This window comes from Vulpes vulpes, chromosome 14, assembly GCF_048418805.1.
Source record: "Vulpes vulpes isolate BD-2025 chromosome 14, VulVul3, whole genome shotgun sequence".
NCBI classification, from domain to species: Eukaryota; Metazoa; Chordata; class Mammalia; order Carnivora; family Canidae; genus Vulpes; species Vulpes vulpes.
Genome location: NC_132793.1, coordinates 102,839,125 through 102,857,297, shown reverse-complemented (window position 1 = coordinate 102,857,297; position 18,173 = coordinate 102,839,125). Strand labels below are relative to the sequence as shown.

Here is an 18,173-nt window from a genome sequence, read left to right as displayed (position 1 = left end):
ATGTATGTATATAGAGAGAGTGCACATGATAAAATAGAGGCAAAATGTTAAATAATATTTAGGTGGGTAAATCTGGGTAAAAGAGATATGGGTGTTCTTTTCACTTGCAGCTTTTCTGTAAATTTGAAATTGTTTTTTTTGAAATTATTTCTCAATTTTAAAAAATTTAAAATTACAAGGAATAGAGTTAATTTTAGCCTACTAAATACAAGTGATATATTTTTTTGTGGAAAAATTTGACTAAACAAATTAATATAAGCCCAATGTATAATCTAAGAAGAGCATTTTCAAACATATTTGAGTGTTCCATAATTTTAAGAAATACTGACTTAAAATACATATTTTATGTATGCAAGTATGTATCATGTATAATATATATTTTTTATTTATTGTTTAAAAGATTATTTATTTGAGAGAGAGCAGAGTTAGCTAGAGAGAGAACATGAGTGGGGAGGGGAGGGAAGAGGGAGAAGCAGACTCTCAGTAGAGCAGGGAGCCTGATATAGGACTCAATCCCAGAACCCATGACCTGAGCTGAAGGCAGACACTTCACCGACTGAGCTAGCCAGGCATCCCTATTTTATTTTTTTTATAAAGATTTTATTTATTTATTTTAGAGGGACAGAGCAAGCAGGAGGGTGGTGGTAGAGGAAGATGAATCTCAGGCAGACTTCCCACTGAGTGTGGAGCTTGATGTGGGGCATGATCTCACAATCTTGAGATCATGACCTGAGCCAAAGTCAAGTCAGATATTTAACTGACTGAGTCACCCAGGTGCCCCTATATCTGTTTTAAATTTAATCTAGTGTGTTTATTAACATCTCATCTCTCCCCCATAATACACAAGATAACTGTGTAGTTTAGGGACATTTATTATTTGTTCAGTAGCATCTGAGTTACTGAATCCCTTGCAAATGCATTTTACTTCACAAGTAAATGAAGAGTCATCAGCCAGGCCAAGTAATGGTTAATTAATTGGTAGTATTCTCAGCAGGTTTCTGTATGACGTAGTGTGAATACTTCTGTGCATTTTGTCTTTGTCCATACTATTAAATGGAAATAGACCTGATCCTAGGCCAGTGTGAAAGCTTGGTCATTGGCATACCTATCATTGCATGTTTTTTCAGTGTGTTATGGGTATTTATTTATTTATTTATTTATTTATTTATAAAACAAGGTTTTATTTACTTATTTGATGGAGAGCACAAGCAGGGGGAACAGCAGAGGGAGAGGGAGAAGCAGACCTCCCTGCTGAGCAAAGAGCCTGAAAAAGGGCACCATCCCAAAACACTGGGATCGTGACTTGAGCTGAAGGCAGAAACTCAACTGACTAAGCCACCCAGGCACCCCCAGTGTTATGGTTTTTTAAATCTCATTTGAAGTTGGGTTCTCTGCCCCTTTCCTCCATGCCTGGGTTTAAACTTGTTTTTGTTTATTTTGAAGAATGAGTGAACCAGGGCACTGGTTCACTGATTGGGCAGTGGGATAGGGTGACAGAGAATCTTAAGCAGGCTCCATGCCCAGCATGGAGTGCACTGTGGGACTCAGTCTCACAACCCTGATAACATGCCTTATGCCAGAATCAAGAGTCAGACACTTAACTGAGCCACCCAGCTGCCCCTAAACTTTTTTTTTTTAAAAAACTATAGTATGCATCCTGATTAATCACATATTATAAGCTTGACTTCTGACTTCTAAAGCCTAGATTAGCTTTATTGCCAATCCTACGGTATATTTTTGCTCAATTTCTACTATGGTTTTTGCTTATCATGTTTGTGAGATTCATTCATATTATTGTGTATGGTTGTAGATCACTCTCATTGTAGAATATTCTGTCCTGTGACTATTTGCTTTTCTGTTGCTGGGCCTAGTTTTTACTTAGGTACCCAGAACTTTCGTACTCTAAAATTCTTGTACATCATTCTCTCCCCCTAGTCAAGACAGAAAATGGAAAAAAAAAAAAATCTAATGTTTGTACTGGTATGTTTGACAATTGATAATCGTTTAGTGAAAATATCCTAAAACTTGCATTTAAGTAATGGCTTCACAACACAACTAGTTAGATCATATTAGTCAAGTCAGCACACCTTTCTGGAAAATGGGATAATAATGTCTGCCTTATCTAACCTAGAGTGTTTGTTAAGGATCAAAATAATGTATAAGAAACCAGGCTCGTGTGTGTGTGTGTGTGTGTGTGTGTGTGAGCATATGGTAAGAAAAATAACAAAGTTATCAGTGGTAATGTGAATTTATTGTTAGCAGGACATCTGTGCTTTTACCTTTTCATTTCTGATGTGGAATGGAGAATATATACACATTAAAATGGTTAAGTAGGTGTTTTTACATGATTAGTAATTATAACTCTTTACAGTATTAACTTTGAATATGTATAGTCTGAAAGTAAAGTAACTATGAAAGTAAAATAACTGTCTTTTTGTATGTTTAGGCTCGATTGTTTGATGAACCTCAGCTTGCTAGTCTTTGTCTAGACACAATAGACAAAAGCACGATGGATGCAATAAGCGCAGAGGGCTTTACCGACATTGATATAGGTAAGTCCACCAGTGTTCAGGTCATGGCACCTAAGTGCAATAATGCCTTACTAGTCAGCCTTTCTGCTGGACAGGCTGTTATTATAAAGTGGTGGCTTTTCCAAATTTGGTAAGTCTATCTCTAAGAGTTTTGCTTTCTTTATTTTGGTGACATATTCCTAAAAGTCATAACTACTTTATCACCTTTTAAAAAATGTCAAATCAAATTCATTGATTATATACCATGTGCATGGATAGGAGGGTCTTTTAAGAAATACAGAGAGTAAGATGTGATTTTTTTAAGGAAACTATGATCTTATTAGAGAATCAAGGAACACATATTGAAAGTTAAGTGTTAAGACACTAATAGAAAATTCTGGATAGCATACAGCAAAATGTGATTTTGCTTTTTTTTGAGCTAAATATATAGAAAATAATTACTATGCAAATCCAAAACATGGAAATATTACCTCAGATTGAGTAGCATTAAGAAAGTCTTGATAGGGCAGCCCGGGTGGCTCAGTGGTTTAGCGCCGCCTTCGGCCCAGGGCGTGATCCTGGAGACCCGGGATCGAGTCCCACATCACGCTTCCTTCATGAAGCCTGCTTCTCCCTCTGCCTGTGTCTCTGCCCCTCTCTCTCTCTCTTTCTCTCTCTCTGTGTGTGTGTGTGTCTCTCTCATGAATAAATAAAGTCTTTAAAAAAAAAAAAAAAGTCTTGACAAGGGAGATTCTGATCTGGGCCGTAAAGAATGGGTAGTATTTGGATAACGAAGAGGGGAGGGCATGAGAAGCAGGTGGATCCCAGGAAGAAGTGGGTGTAAGAGGTGGGGGTGTGCGCAGGTTAAAGCCTGGCTGCACAGGACCGGCTGAGGACAGGCTGAGGAGTCTGACTTTTATTATTGGAGGAGAGTAGGGAGAGCTGACCTAGGTCTGTGACCTTAAGTATCTCTTCGTCATGATGAACACAAAATGTATATTAGATATCTATGATTGTTTCTTATCATCTGTCTTGCTGGCAGACAGGAAAGAGTATGGCAGGGAAAACACCCCCATTTTGAGAGCTTTGGCCTTGAAGTGGCACCCGCTTTTCGCTCTTTACTGTCTTTTTTTTTTTTTAATTTTTAAAAAATTTTTATTTATGATAGTCAGAGAGAGAGAGAGAGAGAGAGAGGCAGAGACACAGGCAGAGGGAGAAGCAGACTTCATGCACCGGGAGCCCTATGTGGGATTCGATCCCGGGTCTCCAGGACCGCGCCCTGGGCCAAAGGCAGGCGCCAAACCGTTGCGCCACCCAGGGATCCCCTCTTTACTGTCTTGAATTCAGTCACATGATCCCACGTACCTTCAGAGGAGTACCTTCAGAGGATGGTCATGAGGAAGAAAAGCAGCACTCACTGCGTCCTCTGTCTACACCTGACCTAGTCCCCTGCCCTCCTCCTCATCAATCCCTGCTCTTCACACACACTGGCCAGGGTTATTTATCTTTAAGCCTTTGTGTTTACTGTTCCCCTGAATCTGCATGTGTCTTCCTCCTCTTAATTATTCTGATACCAAGTTAAATGAGACCTGAGACAGGCCATCTCGGACCTTAAAAGTAGATACCATAAAAGTAGATACCACGTTCCCCTAAACATCCCTGTGCTGTTACTCTGATTTCCTCATAATACCTTTCACTATTTGAAATTCTTTTTTTTTTTTTTTTAATTTATGATAGTCACATAGAGAGAGAGAGAGGGAGAGAGGCAGAGACACAGGCAGAGGAAGAAGCAGGCTCCATGCACTGGGAGCCCGACGTGGGACTCGATCCTGGGTCTCCAGGATTGCGCCCTGGGCCAAAGGCAGGCGCCAAACAAACCGCTGCGCCACCCAGGGATCCCCGCTATTTGAAATTCTTAAATAGGTGTTTGTTTATGTGTGTTTATGATGATTGTCTACCTCCCCCACCTAGACTGTAAAATTTTTTTAAGACTTTATTTCTCAGTAATCTCTACACCCATCATGGGGCTTGAACTACAACCTCAAGATCCAGAGTCCTGTGATTACTAACGGAGCCAGCCAGGCACTCCTGATTGTAAATTCTTTGAAGGCAGGGACTTTGTCTTGTTTACCACTGTATCTCTAGCACTGAAGACAATAGAACCTAGTACCTGTTCACTTAATATTTGCTGACCAACTGGACTGTGTCTAGAATGTTGCCTTTCCTTTCCACCTTGGCTAGTTCTCATTCAGTCTTAACATCTTGGCTCAAATTATACTTCTGCAGTGACTCCTTTCTTAAGAACTGACGTCCCACCCTCTTCCTTGATGTTTAGCATTTTCTGTCATAACATCTCATAGTGTGCCTGTCTGTTGCACAGTATATAGGAAAGGATTTAATACTCGTTCTGCATTAATGATCCTGAAGGGCAGAGGCTGGATTCCTCCCCAGTGTACATAACAGGCCATTGACTTGATGTTTGAGAGCCCAAGCACTGCCCACATTGCTAAGGAAACAGTACTTAATCCTAATTTTCTCCCCCTTAAGGGGTTACCAGGTACTCCATTTGTGCTTCAGTTTGTGTTTGAAATACTGCTTGTAGGTAGATGACTTTCTCCCGGAAACTGTTTTGTAAATGGCCCCCAGGTCAGGCATGGTGCCTTTGGAACCTAGGATTCTTGAGGTAAGTGCCTAGTACAGGGTCAGTGCTCTCCAAATATTTGTTGATTTGACTCACAGTTACTTATGTTAAAATCTTCACAAAACATAATCTTAGAGGTTTTTATGATCTTTATTGGGCTCTCAGCTGCCAATAGGAGACCTATGTGTGTTTTCCACATCACAGTCTAGTGCCTCAAATGCGCTTGTTGGGATGCTTGGGTGTCTCAGCGGTTGAGCGTCTGCCTTCAGTTCAGGGCGTGATCCTGGGTCCAGGGATTGAGTTCTGCATTAGGTTTCCTATAAGGAGCCTGCTTCTCCCTCCATATATCTGTGTCTCTGTGCCTCTTATGAATAAATAAATAAAAATATTTTTTTATGTGCTTGTTAAAAATTGGGGTTGAGGGGGATCCCTGGGTGGCTCGGCGGTTTGGCGCCTGCCTTTGGCCCAGGGCATGATCCTGGAGTCCCGGAATCGAGTCCGACGTCGGGCTCCCTGCAGGGAGCCTGCTTCTCCTCTGTGTCTCTGCCTCTCTCTCTCTGTCTCTCATGGATAAATAAATAAAATCTTAACAAAAAAAAATTGGGGTTGAAAGAGAAGTCCAAGAGTTGAGAGAAAGCTGGGCCAGGCTTCAGGAGCCCTTACAGATTTATAGTTTTAGATTTTGGGAAAGTTTTTTTCTCCTCTGGGATTTGAATATATGTTCTGGAGGGATGTGCTTACTATTTTTCCAAGCAGAAATACAGTTTCTCTCTCAGAGCTTTTTTGCTAAAGGAAGAAGATAATATGTCATGATGATAGGAAAACGAATTTACATTATGCCAAAGGTAGTATAATATGCTTTTTATATCCCCTGCTGATATTTTAAGTTTGTGTTTATCTTTACCAAAGTTTATTAGCATATAGAATAGAGATGTGTAGATCCAAGGTTGTCTGTTTTTCCATTGAATGATTAATTTTGGTCAGTGGATAGTCGTAATCCTACAAGTATTAAGGCATATTGGTTTACATTCATTTTCCTGTGAAAAAGTTTTTGGAGCCTTAGTTTATATTCATTTGCTCAGCTACAAGAGAAGGAAAAAAGTGATTTAAAAAATTACGTATAACATTCATTTTTAACATATTGTTGAGCCTCTACTGTGTTCTGAGGACTGAGATATCTTTGCTGGAATGATAGCTGTGGTTTGATATTGTCCAAATATTTGGTTGTAGTATGAATGTATAGACCATTATGGAATACAAATTTTTTTAAATAAAATTTTCTTAGGGGCACCTAGGTGTCTCAGTGGTTGACTGTCTGCCTTTGACTCAGGTCATGATCCCGGGATTCTGGGATTGAGTCTTGCATTGGGCTGTCTCCAGGGAGTCTGCTTCTATCTCTGCCTGGGTCTCTGTCTCTCTCTATCTCTAATGAATAAATAAAATCTTAAGTAAATAAATAAAATTTTCTTAGATGTGTAATACTGGGTAATTTAAGTATATTTAATGTCTTTATTGATTTCTGCTGTATATAAGTATGGCATCCTTATTTTTATTTGAATCTTAGAATTATTAGTGCTCATTATTATGACTGTCAGTTATGGTATAGTGAAGCCCTCAGGCCTCTAAAGTGGTTTTTTTTGTATGGTTTTTTGCTTTGTTTTTAAAGATTGATTTATTTTGGATGGAGGTGGGAGGCAAGAGGAGAGAGGAGGGGTAGAGGGAGACGGAGGTGGGGGGATTCCTCAGGCCAACTCCTTCTTGAGCACAGAGCCTGACTCAGTGCTGGATCCCTTGAACCTGAGATCATGACCCGAGCTGAAACCAAGGGTCGGAACTCAACTGACTGAGCCACCCAGGCACCCCTGTGTGTTTATTTTTTAATCTTCCTCTTTGTGTAAAAGACTCTTGACTTAGTGCTTTTCAGGCATCTCCATCTACTTTTCACAGATTTCCTCTCTTCTCTGCTCCTGTTTGGTTGCAGCCTGTCTTTTTATTCTGGTCTGTTGGCCTATAAGGCCACTTCTCTGGACTTCTGGTTCTGGTCTACTGTAGAAGCTGAGCTGATTTTAATTTTGCCTTCTGGTAAAAGAAGGACTCTGAGTGAGGGCCTGAGTTTCGGGCATGACATTTATACTTGGATGTCAGAGAGTTCAAACTTAAGATGTCCCAAATTTAACTCCAGATCTCACCTCTCACCATCCCCCAGAACCTCCTCCGTAGGCTTTCCTATCTTAGTTGACACCACTGTCATCCATCCATTGCTTAGACTAGAAGCCCAGGAATTACCCTTGACCCACAACACCCCCCTTCTGCCCCCGTCACCCTCTATATTCAGTCTCTGAGGACATCAGAGTGAGTCATCCTTTAGAGCGTATCCTGAAGCTGAGTGTTTATCACTTCATCCTTCTGGTCCCAGCCATCTTCACCTCTGACTTGGATCAGAGCAGGAGCCTGCTAACCAGTCTCCTCTCTACTCTTACCTCCAGTATGATCTCTTCTCAACACAGCTGCCAGTGTGATCGTTTTACAACATAAAATGTCACAGCCCCACATCTTCCACAGGTTTGTTCCCTTTTCCACTCAGAGTAGAAGGCAAATGATCTATAGGGTACTATAGGATTATATACCGTTTCCCCAACCATTTCTGGCCTCATCACCTACCACTTTTCCCTCTTGCTCACTGTACTCTAGCCATACTGGCCTCCCTCTTGCACACTGCACTGTAGCCACACTGGCTGGTCCTCAGAGTTGCCAGGCACACTTTTGTGTGAGGGCCTTCACATGGTCGGTCCTGGAGCACTGCCTCTCGCGAGGCCTCTGTTTGGCTGATGGCCCCCCCACCCCCGCCCCAAACAAGTCTTAGCTCTCAGATGAGCCACCAAAACTGCATTTATGACTCTCCTTACCCTGCTATTTGTTCTATACTTATTTTCTAACATACTAAATTTATTTATGTTTAATGTTTTCCCCCCATTAGAATATAAGCTCCAGGGCAGCCCCGGTGGCGCAGCGGTTTAGTGCCGCCTGCAGCCCGGGGTATGATCCTGGAGACCTGGGATCGAGTCCCATGTCGGGCTCCCTGCATGGAGCCTGCTTCTCCCTCTGCCTGTGTCTCTGCCTTTGTCTCTGCCTGTGTCTCTATGAATAAATAAAATCTTAAAAAAAAAAAAGAATATAAGCTCCATGAAGGCAAGGAATTTTTAACTTTTTGTTCAGTGATATGTCTTCAGCATCTAAAATGGTGACTGACACATAAAGAGTGCTTAATGAAGGGGGCATCTGAGTGTCTGTCTTTGGCTCAGGTCATGATCCTGGGATCCTGGGATTGAGTCCTGCATTGGACTCCCCGCAGGAAGCCTGCTTCTTCCTCTGCCTATGTCTCTGTCTCTTTCTCTGTGTCTCTCATGAATAAATGAATAAAATCTTTATTTTTAAAAAAGTACTTAATAAGGAATATTTAGGGGATGAATGCATGGTTATCTGTAGACTTTATGCATTTATATTACTAATTTGAAGCCGCTTTCTCTGACAGACTTACTATTAATCTTACTCTGGATATTTGAGTTTGCTTAATAAATGGCATGAATATACAAGGAGATGCTATACCTAAGTTTCCATGTATAATAAGGAATAAGTTGAATGTTAACCTTATGGCAATTTTTTAAAATAAAACTTTGCCATTTAATTCTTTTCATTCTTTAATATTTTTAAGTATAGAGTTTTAAGTATCTAGCCTGTTTTTTGTTGAAATTTGAAAACTTAATATAAACTTGTTTGTGTTTTTTGTTAAAGAGCAAAATATTCCTAATTTGATTTACTTTTGTATTTTACTTGTAGACACACTCTGTGCAGTTCTAGAAAGAGACACACTTAGTATTAGAGAAAGTCGACTTTTTGGAGCTGTTGTACGATGGGCAGAAGCAGAATGTCAAAGACAACAATTACCTGTGACTTTTGGAAACAAACAGAAAGTTCTAGGAAAAGCACTGTCCTTGATCCGGTTTCCACTGATGACTATTGAGGAGTTTGCAGCAGGTAAGCCTATAACCTGACCAAAATCTGTGTAAAACAAATAGGCAGTCAGCTAGCCTCCCTGTGCAGGAGGAGAAGCAGCTGGTATTCATTGCGTTCTAGTTACACAATATATGAATGTGGGTATGTGCATGTAATTTCATTTATGTCTTCTGGTAGCCCTTCAGGATAACATAGGATATTTATTTCAATATATGTATTAGGTTCTTTTTGTTGGTTTGTTTGAGTAGAGGCACACACAGGTTACATTAGTTTCAGGTGTACAACATGGTGATTCTGTTCTATAAGGTTATGTGCTCACCACCAGTGTAGCCACCACCTGTCACCATACAAGGCTGTTACAGCATCATTGACTATATTCCCTGTGCTGTGCCTTTTATTCCTGTGAATTAACTCATCCCTGGAAGTCTGGACCTCCCACACCCCTTCACCCATTTTGCCCATCCTCCCCTCTGGCAACCACCAGTTTCTGTGTTTGTGGGTCTGATCCTACCTTTTGTTTGTTTATTCATTTGTTTTTATTTTGTTTTTTTAATTTCCACACATATGAGTGAACATAGGTTATATTTTTAAAATACCATGTATATTTTGAATAGTTTGTATAACTATACAAAAATCATGCATTTTGGGACATCTGGGTGGTTCAGCGATTGAGTGCCTGCCTTCAGTCCAGGGTGTGATCCTGGAGTCCCAGGATAGAGTCCCACATCGAGCTCCCTGCATGGAGCCTGCTTCTCCCTCTGCCTGTGTCTCTGCCTCTCTCTCTGTGTCTCTCATGAATAAATAAATAAAATCTTTAAAAATCTTTTAGCCATTTTGACAGATGTGAGTGATGTTGAGCATCTTTTCATGTGTCTGTTGGCCATCTGGATGTCATTTTTGGAGAAATGTTCATGTCTTCTGTTTTTGAACATATATAAAGGAAATTATATGTACAGTATGTGTTCTTTTGTGTATGGCTTTTTTCTCTTAACATGTCTTAGATTCATCCCAGTGGTTGTGTGTGACAGTAGCTCATTCTTTTTCATTGTTGTATAATCTGTTGTATGAATGTGCCGTGATTCATTTATGCATTTAACTCTTGCTGAACATCTGGATTGTTTCTGTTTGGGGGCCATTAAGAACATTCTTGTACATGTCACTTAGGGTGCATATGTAAACATTTCTGTTGAGTATTATACAAGTGGAATCGTTATGTGATAGAGTGTGCATGTAGTCAACATTAGATCTTACCAGATAGTTACCCAAAGTGATTATATCAGTTCATGCTCAACTGCCAAGTTAAGAGAGTTAAGAGTACATTCTAGTTGCCCCACATCCTCTGCAAAACTTGGTATTGTCAGTTTTTGTAGTTTTAGTCATATAGTAGGATGAGGACATACTTTATTGTGGTTTTAATTTTTTGTGTTTCTGACAATTAATGATGTTGATTATGCCAATAACTGGATATCCTCATTCATGAGATAATTTTTCTTTTTAAAAAATTATTATGGAAGTATAGTAGATATACAGCGCTATACTAGTGTGAGGTGTATGACATAGTGTTTCAACTATTCTGTATATTACCCAGTACTCAGCATGATAAGTATAGTCACCATCTATCACCAATTAATGTTGTTATAATATTATTGGCTATATTCTCTATGCTGTTCTTCTCATCTCCATGACTTATTTTATAACTGAAAGTTTGTACTTCTTAATCCCCTCTACCTACTTTGCTCATCCCCCTCAACGACTTCCCCTCTGGCCACAGTTTGTTCTCTGTATTTAAGAGCTTATTTATTTTGTTTGTTTGTTCATTAGTTTTTTAGTTTCCACATATATATGAAACCATATGGTATATGTCTTTCTCTGTTTGACTTATTTCACTTTAACATAATATCCTCTAGTTCTATCCATGTTGTTGCAAATGGCAAGATCTCATTCTTTTTTATGAATAATATTCCATTGTAATGTGTACCACATTTTCTTTATCTTTTTGTGTATTGATGGACACTTGGGTTGCTTCTATATCTTGGCTTTTGATAAATAGAAAATCTTAATTTTAATGAAGTTACTTTATCAATCTTTTTCTTTAGTAAGGCGAAGGCTTTCTGTGCCCTCCCCCCTTTTAAGAAGCTTGACATCCTCAAAATGATTAAGATATTGTCTTAGGTTCTCTTCAAGGAGTTTTATTGTTTTACATTTAATGTTTAGATCCATAAGCCAACTATGTTTTTGTTTTCTATATTGTTTTCTCACACATATATATGGTGTGAGGTAGAGGTTAAGGTTCATTTTTTTCCCCATATAGCTACATATTAAAAAACTATCCTTGCCCTGTACATTGCTGGACAAATTTTGTTGTAAATCAGGTCATTTTGTTTGAATGAATATGTTTCTGGAGTGTCTGTTCTGTTCCAATGTTATATTTATTTATTTTTTTACCAATTCTGCATAATTTCACACTAAATCTTGGTATCTGGTAGTAAAAATCCTCCAGCTTTGTTCTTCTTCAAAATTATGTAGGCTATTTTTGGTCTTTTTGCATTTTTCGTATAAATAAAGTTTGTATTCAGCTTCTCAGTTTTTACCTTCCAAAATAATGAGATTTTGATAGGGATTGCATTGAATCTATAGATTGGTGAGGAGATAATTGACATTTTCATGATATTGAGTCTTCCAAACCATGAAACACTTATTTAAGTCCTTTAAAATTTCTCTTAGTAATATTTTGAGTTTTCTGGTAGCAGTCTTGTATGCTTCTTAGTAGGTTTATTGCCTAGGTATTTCATTTTTAAATGCTACTGTAAGTTACTGGTTTTTTTATCTTTGTTTTTTAAAAGATTTTATTTATTTGAGAGAGAGAAAAAGAGAGAACAGAAGCAGGGGGAGAGGGAGAAGCAGACTCCCCACTGAGTAGGGAGCCTGATGTGGGGCTCCATCCCAGGACCCTGGGATCATGACCTAAGCCAAAGGCAGACATTTAACTGGCTGAGCCATCCAGGCACCCCATTATTGTTTTTTTAAATGTCTGTGTTGGAACTGGTGGTGGATAAAAATACAGTTGATTTTCCTATATTGACTTTGTATCTAGTGACCTTGCTAAATTCACTAATTCTAATAATTTATTTGTAGATCACTGTACATAGTACACATGTACAATCATGCCATCTGCAAACAATAATAATTGCATTGCCTTTCTAATCTTTAGACATTTTATTTCTTTTTCTTGCCTTATTATATGGTCTAGGACCTCTGACATATTGGTGAATAGAAGTACTGATAGTGAACATCTTTGTTTCATTCCAGTCTTACACAGAAACAGAAAGCTCTAAGTATTTCCTCACAGAGTATGTTTGCTGTGAATATTTTGTAGATACCTTTTATTAGATTAAGGATGCTTCCTTTTATTACTAGTCTGCTGAGAGTTTTATCATTAACTTTATCAATTACTTCTCTTATTTTCAGATAGTGATGCAGTAATTTTCCCCTTTATTTTCTTTTTTAAAATACGTAATTGATTTTATTAAGGAGTGCATGAATTGGGCAGCATCCCATCTAGCAAGTAGAGAGATACTCTCTGCTTTGTTTTCCTAATACGGTGAACAACACTGATTTTCCAAATTAAACCTATTTTGGATTCCTTATATAAGCCAGACTTAGTTGTCTTGCATTATCCTATGTAACCAAATCCAATTTGCTGAATTTATAAAAATATTTTTATGACTACTACATGAGAGAAATTAGCCTATAATTTTTCCTTTCTTGTAATGAAATTGTGAGATTTTGATTACCAAGTTTATGCTGGTCTCATACAAAAGTTAATGTTTCTTTTTTTAGCGTTCAAGAGTTTAGGATTGGTGTTGTTTTTTCCTGAAATGTTTAGGAAAATTAACCAGCGAGGTTATCTGAAGTTTTCTTTGTTGAGGATTTTGTTCGTTTGTGGTTGTTTTTTAAAGATTGATTGATTTGAGAGAGAGCACTATAAACACTTACGTTCTGTTAGATTAACCTCAAATGGATTTAGAAATCTTTAAAATTAAATACATACTGAAATTTTTCTGCCTCATTGTTACTTTACATTTTCTGGATTTGAATTCACATGATTATGTTGAGTATTACCAAATGTGGTATTGAAATCAAGGTGCTTTTCCTAGGTTATATTTTTATTTCTGCAGGTCCCGCTCAGTCTGGAATTTTGTCCGATCGTGAGGTGGTAAATCTCTTTCTTCATTTTACTGTCAACCCTAAACCACGAGTTGAATATATCGATCGGCCCCGATGCTGTCTGCGGGGGAAAGAGTGCTGCATCAACAGGTTCCAGCAGGTGGAGAGCCGCTGGGGTTACAGTGGCACAAGCGACCGCATCAGGTAGCTTCTTCACCACAAGTGCGGGCTCCCTTCTCTGTATGTTGCAGAAGATCTTTGACCACATTTTAGTTTCAACTTTGTTTAATACATCTCTGAGTTACTACAACAGTCAAGAGTCAGGGAGATACAGCCATCTCCTCACTGGACCGTGAGTGAGAGGACCTCTCAGAAAACAGTGAAGGGAGAAGGGCTGGGGGGGTGGTTTCCTACGACCTGGGTTCTGTTTGGACTGCCACCGCTGGCCAGTGGGCTCTGCACCTTAAGTCAGTCAAACACTTGCTATTATAGCGTTTAACTTGAACTTTTTCTTTGCATGGGATACTGCACAGGGGATATAGCTCCATGTATGCTACGAAAGCTGAAATGGCTAAAAGAAAAAATCCAGAATTTTGAAAGATGCATGGATATAATCCTGTTGAGCAATTTATCTTTGCTCTACTGTGTTTTCTTTAGGTTAAATGTCAAAATAAAATAAGTACCAGTTTTCATAAAATATACCTTTTGGATTTTTACTTACTTAATGGCACTTTAGTATCAAACTAGGAACTTAATAAAACAAGTTTGTTAAAAAAACAATTCTGAGGGGGAGGACTTATAAATGACTGGGTGAAAATGGAAATAAATGCATTTGTGGACTATTTGATAATCAGTCACAATGAGAATGTTTTATATGTAAATTTATGAGATGAGGCCAAAGTGTCACACAAAAGAACAGTAATAATGATCTAGTTTTAATAGAGTAGAAATAAATGATTTAAGCTTTGAACTCAAATAGCTGGAAAATGAATAGCGAAAGAACAATAGAAATGAGAAGAAAAATTAGATAAATGTAGAAATTAATGAATTTAAAACAGTAGAATTAAGAAACGCATAAGCTGTTTCCTTAAAATAATCAACAAAATAAATAAACCTCAAAGATAGTAAAGGAAAAAAACATACATTTAGAAATAATAATTGGAATAAATCATTCACTAAGGCAATTTTTTTTTAATTCTGAGCTTACCCTGTGCTAATAAATTGAACATCTTGATGGAATGGATCATTTTATAGGCAAATATAAATTATCAAAATTGACTGAAGAAGAAAGCCTGAATAGACCAATTACCAATGGAAGGAATTAAAAGTTATCAAAGAACTGTCCCTTCACAAGGTGGTTTTTACAGGTGAGTTTTATCAAACCTTCAAGGAACAAGTCATTTCCTTGAGCATTAAAAGAAGAAAATACTTTTGGTTAATTATTGAAAGAAGCATAACCCTTATACAGCAGTCTGATGAGACCAAAACTTTTCTAGGTCTGTCTCTTTGATCCAGAAGAACTTCGACATAAGATATCAGTGTCTTGAATCTAGCAGTATCTCAGAAAAATAGTACATGTGAGCAAACTGGGTTTATTTGAAGATTGAAAAAAATGACTCAGTTTTAGGAAATGTATTAATATCTATTTATCACAGTAGCAGATCAAAGAAGAAAAGGAATTTGATTGGTTCAATAGTTGTCAGGAAGACTTGATAAAATTTCACTTTCATTCCAGATGTAACTGTTAATAGATGGGGTCTAGAAAAATTCTTTCACGTGATAGACTATCAAAACCTCAAATAATGAGGCTGGCCATCCTTGCTGTGTTTCAGGAGTATTCTTATGATTCTGGGTGATGTGATTTATTTATGTTTGTCATAAAAGATAAGGAAATTCGAGCCTTGAATACTGGAAAGGAAGACGTCTTTCTTTTTTTTTTTTTTATTTGCAGATAACATTATCTACATTAGTACGAGTTTTCTCTTTTTTATAATAAAATATTTTGTATTCCCTCTTTACCTGATGAAATTCATAGATCATATACTTCACACATTATTTTTAATCAACATAATGACCTAGTTGTAATGTAATGAAGCAATGTTACTGAGATAAAATAAAATACATACTTCAAATGTAGGCACTTGGGCAGGACCACACTAGAAGATAGTCTGTGTACACACCAGCATGCTGAGACAGCCATCGTGGCAGGGGACAGGTGTATCATATTAATGTGTCAAAAACCAGGAGCATTGGTGCTGCCAATCGTGTCATTTTTTTAAAGGTTTCAAATAAAACAAAGTACAGTCAGTTATATTTATTATTTTCCAGATTTGCGACTCGCCTATTCACTAAAATTTATTTGTACTCTCAAAATTGATACTTGCAGGGCTTTCTTAAGTCATAGGAAAGATTTTAGTTGCCTGAGAAGTATTTTTCTACTTGAGATCACACAAGAAGATACTCTCTGCCTTATTTCAGCTTTCCTGTAGAAATGGGGACAGTTGAGGGCCATGCAGTATAGGGCAGGACACTGGCCCTGGGGTCATTTGGGCAATGTGAATCCTAACTCTCCACCTTTGGTGGGGGGCCTCAGGCAAAGTCACTTAACACTTCTGAACTTTTGTTTTCTCCTCTTTTGTAAAATAAAGATAATGGAATTTACTAGGATAGAGTTGTTTTTAGGATTTAAGATTATAATCTATGTGAGGTCGTGTGTGTGTGTGTGTGTGTGTGTGTGTGTGTGTGTGTGTGTGTGTGTGAGAGAGAGAGAGAGAGAGAGAGAGAGAGAGAGAGAGATAATACACACATGTTCCCCCCCTAGGAGCAGTGGTTTAGTATTTGTGGCAACTTTATAGAATATAATTGCTACAAATAACAAGAATTCACTATAAGATACTTTATTTATATGGTAATCACCTCTTGTAAAGGTCAGTGAATATTAAAATTGCCATAAAAAATCTTTGGTTTATGCTGAAACAGTGTGTGATGTTTGAGATTTGAAGAACCCCCTGCTCTGCAGAGAACAGAGTTGGATCTAATCCCCCGATTCCTTTCTGTGCAGAGACATAAGATACATCCTCTGTAGAAGTAATCTTGCTTTATAACAACAAAAACAAAAATCTTTGGTTTGTACATAAAGTAGAATTAGGTTGAACTCTTGTAGTTTTTCACCTACATGAATTCTTATAGGATATTTGAAAGTTGCTTTGGATCCTTTGTTTTGGGAGACTGTCCTAATCATTGCAGTAAATCTGGTGCCCCTGGCTCCTGCCAGTAGTGCCCCTAAACCTTTGTGAAAACAGAGCATGGTCTTCTTGAGGATAGAATTCCTTTTGAGAACAACGGATTCATCTGGATAACCTCAGGATTAATAAAAATCTGTTAGAACCAATAAAAGAGAATAGTGGCCACTTGTGAAATGTATATGAAATGTATATGCAAAGACCAGTGATGTTCCCATGTGTCATCAGAATTCAGTTATAGGAACACCTGGGTGACTCAGTGGTTGAGTGTCTGCCTTTGGCTCAGGGCATGATCCCAGTCCCGGAATCAAGTTCCAATCAGGCTCCTTCTCCCTCTGCCTGTGTGTCTGCCTCTCTCTGTGTGTCTCTCATGAACAAATGGATGAAATCTTAAAAAAAGAATTTAGTTACAGAGATGGATGATGGCAAGGGTTGAAAGTCCTCAATTCCACTGAATTGCACACTTAAAAATGATTAAGATGGTTGTACATTTTGTTGTATATTTTGCCACAATAAAAAGATAAAATTTTTAAATGTTTAGATTTTCAGTTATAATATTAAATAAAAAAGATCCCATTTATTGTTGTGACAACGTAAAGGAGCAGGAATAAATCCAGTAAGAAACACAGACTCAGGGCAGCCCAGGTGGCTCAGTGGTTTAGCACTGCCTTTGGCACAGCGCGTGATCTTGGAGATCCAGGATCGAGTCCCGTGTCGGGCTTCTTACATGGAGCCTGCTTCTCCCTCTGCCTCTGCCTCTGCCTCTCTCTGTGTCTTATCATGAATAAATAAATAAAATCTTTAAAAAAAAAAAAAAAGAAAGAAAAGAAACACAGACTCATACCTTTATGAAGAACTGGAGAACTTTGGAATCAATCTTTCCAGGCTAACTGGGTATGTTATGCAGTTCCTTTCCAAAGTCACTTGTGTTTGGTATGGAGCAGCGGCTTGGGAAAATTATTCTAAAATTAATCTGGAAGACTAAATGTATCTCTTTTTAGAAGAGCAGTATGGGGGCGCCTGGGTGGCTCAGTCAGTTGAGCATCTGCCATCATATTCAGGTCATGACCTGATCCCCAGGTCCTGGGATTGAGCCCTGAGTCGGGGCTCCCTGCTCAGCGGGGAGCCTGGTTCTTTCCCCCGTGTATATTTTCTCTCTCTCTGTGTGTGTCAAATAAATAAAATCTTTAAAAAAAAAAGTATGGATTGAATATGAAAAGTATAAAGTTAAGCATGTTCCATGCTACAGAGTTCAGAAACCAGTCTAACATAAATGAGCATTTAAAATATAAGGGAAGAAATTTAGAAGGTGAAAAAAGGATTAACTGCTGGGAAAATAAGGTTAGATCCTTTTTTATCCCATCTACCAATATTTGTATAAAGTTAAATTTTAACATTAAAAAAATCAAAGGAGGCTAGAGGAGGTAAATGTTACGATGTGGGTGAGATAGGTCTCTTTAAATTTGGCAGAGATCATAATTTGTAGATAATCCAAAATTTTTACTTGCAAAGCCACCATAAAGTTGATAAATAAATGACAAACAGGATGCTTTCTGTAGTGAATATTTAATGACAAAGCACAGGTGTATAACATGGCCT

The 18,173-nt window shown here is 38.1% G+C and overlaps 1 protein-coding gene across 1 annotated transcript in view; it reads left to right on the top strand.

Moving 5' to 3' along the window:
- The window catches only part of BTBD1 (BTB domain containing 1), a 40,713-nt gene that overhangs the window by 14,629 nt on the left and 7,911 nt on the right, over positions 1 to 18,173 (top strand). The window contains exons 3-5 of the mRNA XM_026000444.2: positions 2,447 to 2,552; positions 8,989 to 9,186; positions 13,344 to 13,536. Coding sequence (XP_025856229.1) covers positions 2,447 to 2,552; positions 8,989 to 9,186; positions 13,344 to 13,536 — 497 coding nt within the window. The remainder of the gene's footprint in view (positions 1 to 2,446; positions 2,553 to 8,988; positions 9,187 to 13,343; positions 13,537 to 18,173) is intronic.